This window comes from Phalangium opilio, unplaced genomic scaffold (assembly GCF_054372755.1).
Source record: "Phalangium opilio isolate 3A_F unplaced genomic scaffold, DU_Popi_V2 ptg000021l_1, whole genome shotgun sequence".
Taxonomy (NCBI): Eukaryota; Metazoa; Arthropoda; class Arachnida; order Opiliones; family Phalangiidae; genus Phalangium; species Phalangium opilio.
This window is the reverse complement of record NW_028324153.1, coordinates 4,373,492-4,383,030: the sequence shown is the minus strand read 5'-3', so window position 1 is coordinate 4,383,030 and position 9,539 is coordinate 4,373,492. Positions and strand designations below refer to the sequence as shown.

General features: G+C 42.6%; 1 protein-coding gene across 1 annotated transcript; it reads right to left on the bottom strand.

Annotated features, from left to right (window-relative positions):
* Positions 1-2,040: 2,040 nt before the first annotated feature.
* LOC149697215 (uncharacterized) lies at positions 2,041-4,521 on the bottom strand. The gene has a single exon (XM_089867383.1). The coding sequence runs from the start codon at positions 4,519-4,521 to the stop codon at positions 2,041-2,043; it is 2,481 nt and encodes an 826-aa protein (XP_089723509.1).
* Between the last annotated feature and the right edge of the window lie 5,018 nt (positions 4,522-9,539).

The following is a 9,539-nucleotide window of genomic DNA, read 5'->3' as shown; positions in this document are numbered from 1 at the left end:
CGGGGTTTTCAATGGTCGTCCATACGATGAAGTGGGTGTCTTGACAATTGTTTGTGGGAAAGGTGGTACGGTTGGTGGTCGAGATTTTATTAGAGCAGTTTGTTGTGGGATCATCCTTGGCCCGGTTTCATCACGTGTTGACGTCTCTTGCAGGGATTGTCTTGATGGGTTCACGATGTGTGATTCTAAAGGGTGGTTAGCATTTAATTCATGGATATCAGGAAGATTAGGTAGGATAGATGATCGCTGGGAGTGATCTGTCAATGCACTGGAAGATCTCGGAGACGTCGTCTCTGTCACAGCGACAGGTTTGTACGCATAATGAGCCACTTTAGGGGTTTTGTTGAAAGCTTCTTCAAGGAGGTTAGCACATGAGTTGTTTTGAAATCTTTGTGCGTTAATCCTTCTCGGAATTTCTGGCTTATTTTGATTGTCGGGTTTTCGTTGAATTTGAGGGCGAAGGTGAATTCTTGATCGCCGGAAAATTTGATTTTGTTCCGTTTCTATGATGTAGGAATCTGGGGAGGTAGCTTTTTGGAGTATTATTGCTGGTTTCTAAGAACGTGTTCCCACGAAGTACCAGACTTTCTCCCCTATCTCGAGTGGACGTAGATTTCTATGCGGTTTTTTGTCAGCATGTCTTTGCATGGTGAACTGTCTGTGTTGTAGTCCAGATATGATTTCTTGTGTCGGAAAATTCGGGTTGAGTGATGCGTCATTCATTGTGATGGGACTACGAAGTTTTCTCCCCATTAGCATTTCTGCAGGTGTGAGAAGATTTTCCAATGGAGTCGTCCGGTATTCTAGCAAGATTTGATTGAGGTCTTTGCCTTCAGGTTGCGATTTAGCTAGGTAGCTCTTTAGCGTTTGGACCATGCGCTCTGCTAATCCATTACTTTGCGGGTGATAAGGACTCGATGTGATTTGTTCCACGCCCCATTTTTCGAGAAATTTCGTAAACATGTATGAGGAGTAGGGTGGTCCATTGTCCGACTGAAAACGTCTTGGAATGCCATGGCGGGCAAAATTTGGTGTTAGGAACTTGATGACAGCTTCAGCATTCGTAGTTGTCAATTCTTGGGCTTCTACATATTTCGAAAAGTGGTCAATCAGAAGAATATAGTTTTTAGAGCGGAATTTGAACAGATCAGACGAGACCGTGTGCCATGGATGTGGTGGAATTGTCAAGGGATGTAAAGGCATCGCAGTGTTTGCGCGTTCTCTTTCCTTGCAAACGGGGCAATTTGCTATAAATCTGGTAATGTCGGCAGTCATTGTCGGCCAGTATACATTCATTTTGGCTTTTGCGAGACAAGCTGTAACACCTTGATGTATGGCGTGTATCTGCTTCATAGTGTCTCCTTGTAATATTGCCGGAACCAACAGACGATCGCCTCTGTATAGGAGTCCGTTCTGTGAGTGTATTTCCTCCTGTAGTGCCCAGAATGCCCTTACGCCAGGAAGACGGATTGACTTGTGATGCAAGGGCCAGCCATTTTCCACGTAGCTTTGAATCTGTTGCAGGTCAGGATCTTGATTTGTTGCGTGTTGGAACTTGCGGAGTCGGTCATCGGAAAGAGTGGTCAGAGTATATATTGTTGCAGCGGGACCTTCCAAAAAGTCCGTTGTCATTGTGCAGTTGGGTTGTGGTACTCTCGAGAGGGCGTCAGCGATGAAAAGCTTGGTACCAGGAACATAAATTAATGTCGGGTCATACCGCGCCAACCGCAATGTTAGGCGCTGGAGCCTCGGAGAGAGAAGATGGAACGGCTTCCGGATAATGGCAAGCAGCGGCTTGTGGTCTGTCTGCACTGTTAGTGGGGCGGCTGCCACATAATAATGAAAGTGTTCGCATGCATATAATATGGCGAGCAGCTCCTTTTCAATTTGAGCGTAGCGCGTTTGTGCGGATGTAAAGGTCATCGACGCGTATTCAATAGGTTTGCCTTGCTGCAGAAGTACGGCACCAATTCCATGTTGACTAGCGTCGACGGATACAGTGTTATGTAGTTTGGGATTGTAAAATGTTAACACTGGCGCTTAAGTGATGGCTTGTTTCAAGTCGTCATAAGCGTCTTGGTGGGTTTCGTCCCATCGAAATACTGTGTCTTGCTTGAGAAGAGGCCGTAGGGGAGCAGTTCGTTCGGAATATCCAGAAATATAATTTGCCATGAAGTTAACCATGCCCAGAAATCTTAGTAGTGCCGGTTTGTCCGCTGGTGGTGGTAGTTCTCTGATCGCTCCAACCTTCTCCGGATCAGTTTCGACGCCCTTGGGAGATATGATATGACCGAGATATTTGATGCGGGTAACGGCTAGTTGGATCTTTTTGGAATTAAACATCAGTCCTTTTCTTTGCGCCCGTTCCAATTCTGTATATAGGATTTTGTTGTGTTCTGCTTCGTTTGAACCGTGTATAAGGAAGTCGTCTGTGGCAATTCGTGTTCGAGGTATATCGCCAAATATAGAATTCATTATCCTTTGGCAGTATTCAGAAGCAGTGGATATCCCGTAGGGTAGACGCGTGAATCGGAAATTTCCAAATGGCGTTGCAAAGGTGCACATTCGAGAGCTCTCTGGTGTAAGTTCGATTTGCCAAAAGGCCGATTTGGCATCCAATGCGGTGAAAACTTGGGCGTCAGATAACTCAGAGAAGATTTGTTGGGATGTTGGCATGGGATAGTGTTCTCTTAATAGTGCCTTGTTCAAATTGCGCGGATCCAAACAAATGCGGATGTCATTGCCTGGTTTGGGAACCACTACCATTGGATGAAGCCATTCTGTGTGTTCGGTGACAGGAACTATGACCTGAGCAGCGACCATGCGTTGTATTTCGGCTTGAACCCGTGGAATCAGTTGGATCGGGATTTTGCGGGCTGGTGTTCTTGTTGGGATCGCATCCGGGCGAAGTTTCATGTGATGTTGTCCCGGGAGTTTTCCTACCGTGTCAAAAACATCAGGGAATCTCTTCATTATTTCTTGTGGCGTGCTAGTCGCAACATCAGGTGGCACTGTGCAAGAATGTAGGGACGCGGTTGCTTGCGGTGGAGTCCTAATATCAGCGGCAGGTTGGAGTGCCATGAATGGGGGAATTGCGCTATGTTCATTGTGTGGTAATCTTGTGATTAGGCCGAGTTTTCGAGATGCACTCGCTCCAATGATGGGAGTTTGATCCTTTGGCGTTATATAGAAGTCGAGCGGTATGGAGGCGAGGTTTGAGGAGCAGATGAGTTGAGTCATACCCAGAACTTCGACAGCATGCCCAGAATATGCTTTGATTATGTGTCTTGGGGTTAACATGGCGGGCCGTGGATGTAGCCGAGAGTACAGTACTTCCGGAATAACGTTGACTTGGGAGCCCGTATCGATTTTAAAGGTAGTCGGTGTATTCGCCACCATGAGTTGTGCCCGCCAGAGATGGTCATCTTCCAGATTTGCAAATGTTGCGTGTAGTGTCAGAGAAGTTTTGTACAAGAATTCGTCATTTTGGATTGTGTGGTTGTCGTCATACATTATTTCGTCTACACGTCGGATGTTGTGTCCGTGTTCTTCGTCAGTGGTACGGGAAATTGGTAGATAAGCATTAAGTTCATTGATGGCACGGCAAACCGTTGACCAGTGGTTCGGTCCTCCGCAAGCCCGACATGTGGATCCCATTGCGGGACATTGTTGTGATAGGTGTCGCAGACCGCATCGTGTGCAGGTTGGGTCTGAAGATGCAGAATTCTGGCTTGGTCGACGTCGTGGCGGCACAGCGGATCGAAATTGCGAGGTTGGGCGGAAGTTGTTCCTGTCTGGAGCGATTTGGTGGTAATTGTTGTTGCGAGTCCTTGGCCGACCCCGTTGTGCATGATATTGGCTTGTAGATTGGCGGTCGCGCCAGTGTTGGACGTTAGTGAGGCTATTCACTTCATGTACCATAGAATATTCCTGCTCTGGCTGTCCGTATGAGGAGGTGAGTATGGATTTTGTTGGATTGATTACTTGGGCCTGCTGCATGGACGTTTCCTCAGCTTGGGCTATGGCTATAGCTTGGCCCAGCGAGAGTGGTTCTAGTTTTAGTAGTTGTTTTCGAACCTCGGCATTGGTCGTTCCTATCGCAATCTGGGTGGCTACCAGCGAGTCCGTCAGGTTGGGTTTGTCCAGATCACATTGGGCTGCGAGAGTTTTGATTTTCGTCAGGTAGACATCAAATGGTTCGCCTGACTCTTGTTTCGTTGTAAAGAACTTGTACCGAGAATAGGTTACGTTTTTATATGGTTTATAATAGGCGTCGAAGGCATCATAGACGTTTTGTAGTGTACGATTGCCGATGGTGGATGTAAACGAGAGTGTTTTGTAAATCCGTAGTCCATCCGTACCGATGACGTGTAGAAATACATTAAGTTGCAGTTCATGCTCTTCCTTGTTAAGTTTTGAGGCAATGGCGTAAATTTTGAAGCGTTCCTTGTAAGCCTCCCAGGCTTCCGCTGGACTGTTCCCAGGTGTAAAAGGTTCCGGACTTTTGAAGGAGGCCATCATATTTGTAACGATACGCGAGTGGGTGGTTGGGCCTGAATTATAAAAATTACCCCACTTCTGACACCATGTTGTAGTTTTCTATTTGATTATTTTAATAAACGTTTGTGCATAATAAAAGATTTATTTGTCACGATAAAAAGTAAGCGTTGTTACATGGTAGCTGATCTTAAGAGAAGTGCTTCCTTGAAATATATCTACCGATAAGGAAGACTCGGTTTCACTCTTGTTTTATCTTATGCCAATAGATAAAATAGTTTTTTAACTAACATAGTTTTTTACATTATACAACAATAATTACCCCAGTAGCACAAGCCTTCCGCATAATAGTCGGTTAAAGGTCGAATAGTCGGTTTACGGTCCAGTCGGCTGTACCGTGCTTATTCCGACACTTTTCCGACTCATGGAGCCGACTACTTCTTTTAGTTGGCAATGCCGACATCTGTCTGACAGTTGGAACTGAGATGGTTTAAAGTAGGCTTGCCTACCGTCTAGAAAATTCCAACTTATTTTTTTGCCAATTGATTACCGACTCTTTCGCGCTAGTCGGTATTGTGACGTTTAAGAAGAGTAAAATTAAAAGCAAAGTTATGCTTAGGCCGTTTAGTAACCGACATTTATCCGACAGTTGGAACTGAGATGGTTTAAAGTAGGCTTGCCTATCGTCAAGAAAACACGTTTAAAAAGAGTAAAATGAAAAACGAAGCTCTTGGTAGGCCTTCTTTTTCCGTGGGACGGTTTTTTTTTGACTTTTACTATTCCGCATATGCCACCAAAATATTTTTGTTAAATATTTAACTAATACTTTATTTCGACCCACAATCAGAAGTTGATAATACTATATTTATGGCAACACTAGAAACATAACCTTACAAAAAACTGCAAAGCAAGAAAACACATCTGATTTTCTAGTTTGAATTTTCCCTCCTGTAATTTTTCGGGTCAGGTGACACGCCTCTGTTCTATTGGCGTAACTAAGGTAACGCCATGCACGTCATCATCGAAGAGGGCGCTGCTAGTGCGAAAGCAAGTTAGCCTTTCCAGTATCTCTGACGCGGCTGAGTCGTCAGAATGTTTAAACGAGATTTTTGTGGTCGAAAATGATTAGTTCTACGCTTGCTAACTTTCAATTTCATCGCAAAGGTTCTTTGTCACACTATATAAACTAGAAACGTCTTCGTTTGTCACTTAAGGTTTGAATTTTGTTATTGAATTATCAATTAATCTACCTCTTAGAGCCAGTTTTATGCTTAAGCCTTTGCTTTTTACCTAGCTTCTCATCTGCTGTTAACCACACCCCTATAAAGTGAAACCAAAACTTAAACGTTTATGTCTACCTTCAGTTTCTTTGTTTGAATATAAAAGAAGCAAGTGTTTTGGGGCGCTTGGAGTTCAAAAACCTTATATATTTAGTATTTTAGAGATTTTTGGTTGTGAAAATAATACTGAATTCCAAAATAGATCTCAATTTGTTTTAGTTATAGAATTTTTATGCGGTTTCAAACATTTTAAGAGATAAATGTGTGAAATAATACCCTTTAGAATTGTATGTTTTTCTTTTTCCTTTAAAAAAATCTGGAAGCGTATAATAATATTTTTCATTAAGATTTTTGTATTTAAGAGATAGTAACTGGCCACATCGAAGATATTAACAATGAATATTAATAAATGCTTTAATTGATGTAAATATTATACTCGTCCTGAAAAATTTTACTTTTGGTTAAAACCAATTAGCAAGGCAGCTAATATTTAAATTCGACTAGTCGTGTAATATCGAATACATTGTTTAATATTTGAAATTGTTATAATTGATGCTCAACCTGTATGTTACTTGAAATATTCAAAGTACCAATTCTAAAGTGATTTTCATTGAAAATGTATTAAAGAAATTTCAATACTTGGTATCAGTATCCTTTACTATAAGCGAATGAAGCCTCGAGTTAAGGCTTGATCGTCGCAAAACCGTCGGGCCTCGAGTTAAGGTTTGATCGTCGCAAAAGCGTCGGACCTCTTGCTGACAGGCGGTTAAGTCGACTCTCAAACGTGTTGGATGAGGGTCCTATTTCATTCGTGTCGTAACAGTCGGTAAACCAGTGGGCCGTCGTCCCACCGGGCGGGCATTTCGATTCTCAAACCCTTACTCTACCAGCCCTTTACCGACGATTTACCGTTCCTATACTAAAAAGCCGCGAAATCGTCGGATTGAGCGCGGCTTTAGGTAGGCATAATGACGCCGACCTATAGTCGGCCAACAGTCGTTTTATAGTCGCCTCATAACAGTCTGAAAACCGGCGGGCCGTCGTCCCGCCGGGCGGACATTTCGACTCTCAAACCCTTACTCTACCAGCCCTTTACCGACGATTTACCGTTCCTATACTAAAAAGCCGCGAAATCGTCGGATTGAGCGCGGCTTTACGTAGGCATAATGACGCCGACATATAGTCGGCCAACAGTCGTTTTATAGTAGCCTCAAAACAGTAGGAAAACCGGCGGGCCATCGTCCCTCCAGGCGGACATTTCGACTTTCAAACCATTACTCTCCCGACTTATTAGTGACTTTTTACCAACTCTACGGTAACACACAAAGCCGACCATGTAGGCCCTACGTCGGCAGTGCTACTGGGGTATCCGAACATTTGTGTCAAGGTCACATTATTTACATCCCGTATCTCTGGTAGAACCAGAGTTACGAGCCTCCAGAATTTAGTCTAATGTATTTCCTATGGAGGGGTTTGTTTGTTTACGATTAGCTTAATTACTCGACTACTGTTTGTCGTAGCCCTAATTCTTAGTATGGCTAGATGAGGGACAAATTGGTCTATAACATACTCAAAGGACATCCCCGTATCTCCAGTAGAAACAGAGTTACGAGCCTGCAAAGTTTATTTTCAAAAATCAAAAGTAACCTTCTAACAATAGGTGAGACAAAAAATAAGTTGACGACGATATTGAGGTAGCCTCAAGTTTAAAGTATCCTTGTATGGGGAGCAAAGAGTACTATAACATATCCAAAGGAGATCCCAGTATCTCTTGTAGAACAAGAGTTATGAGCCTCCAAAGTTTAGTGCAAAAATCATAAGTAACATAATAAAAATAAGTGAGACGATACCAAAGTTGACGAACATTTTGCTTAATATCTCGGACCCTGTTTGTCCTAGCTCAATGTTTTTAGTATGGTTAGATGGGGGACAATTTGGACTATAACATATCCTAAGGACATCCCCGTATCTCTTGTAGACACAGAGTTATGGGCCTGCAAAGTATAGTCTAATGCATTTGCTATGGACGGGTTGTTTGTTTACGTTTAGCTTAATTACTCGGCCCCTGTTTGTCGTAGCTCAATGTTTTTAGTATGGTTAGATGGGGGACAAATTGGACTATAACCTACTCAAAGGACATCCTCGTATCTCCAGTAGAAACAGAGTTACGAGCCAGCAAACTATAGTCTAATGCATTTTCTATGGAGGGGTTTGTTTGTTCACGTATTGCTTAATTACTTGACCCTGTTCTTTCGATTAAAAATAATAACATATCTTTAGTGTAGCGGTTATCGCATCCGCCTCACTCCCGGAAGGCCACAGGTTCGAAACCGCGAAGTTTTTTTTTATAATTATCCGAACATTTGTGTCAAGGTCGCATTATTTACATCCCCGTATCTCTGGTAGAACCAGAGTTACGAGCCTGCAGAATTTAGTCTAATGTATTTCCTATGGAGGGGTTTGTTTGTTTACGATTAGCTTAATTACTCGACTACTGTTTGTCGTAGCCCTAATTCTTAGTATGGCTAGATGAGGGACAAATTGGTCTATAACATACTCAAAGGACATCCCCGTATCTCCAGTAGAAACAGAGTTACGAGCCTGCAAAGTTTATTTTCAAAAATCAAAAGTAACCTTCTAACAATAAGTGAGACAAAAAATAAGTTGACGACGATATTGAGGTAGCCTCAAGTTTAAAGTACCCTTGTATGGGGAGCAAAGAGTACTATAACATATCCAAAGGAGATCCCAGTATCTCTTGTAGAACAAGAGTTATGAGCCACCAAAGTTTAGTGCAAAAATCATAAGTAACATAATAAAATAAGTGAGACGATACCAAAGTTGACGAACATTTTGCTTAATATCGCGGCCCCTGTTTGTCGTAGCTCAATGTTTTTAGTATGGTTAGATGGGGGACAATTTGGACTTTAACATATCCTAAGGACATCCCCGTATCTCTAGTAGACACATAGTTATGGGCCTGCAAAGTATAGTCTAATGCATTTCCTATGAACGGGTTGTTTGTTTACGTTTAGCTTAATTACTCGGCCCCTGTTTGTCGTAGCTCAATGTTTTTAGTATGGTTAGATGGGGGACAAATTGGACTAAACCATACTCAAAGGACATCCCCGTATCTCCAGTAGAAACAGAGTTACGAGCCTGCAAAGTATAGTCTTATGCATTTCCTATGGAGGGGGTTTGTTTCTTTACGTTTTGCTTAAGTACTCGGCCCCTGTTTGTCGTAGCTCAAAGTTTTTAGTATGGTTAGATGAAGGACAAATTGGACTATAACATATCCTAAGGACATCCCGGTATCTCTAGTAGACACAGAGTTATGGGCCTGCAAAGTATAGTCTAATGCATTTTCTATGGAGGGGTTTGTTTGTTCACGTATTGCTTAATTACTTGACCCTGTTCTTTCGATTAAAAATAATAGTATATCTTTAGTGTAGCGGTTATCGCATCCGCCTCACTCTCGGAAGGCCACAGGTTCGAAACCGCGAAGTTTTTTTTTATAATTATCCGAACATTTGTGTCAAGGTCGCATTATTTACATCCCCGTATCTCTGGTAGAACCAGAGTTACGAGCCTGCAGAATTTAGTCTAATGTATTTCCTATGGAGGGGTTTGTTTGTTTACGATTAGCTTAATTACTCGACTACTGTTTGTCGTAGCCCTAATTCTTAGTATGGCTAGATGAGGGACAAATTGGTCTATAACATACTCAAAGGACATCCCCGTATCTCCAGTAGAAACAGAGTT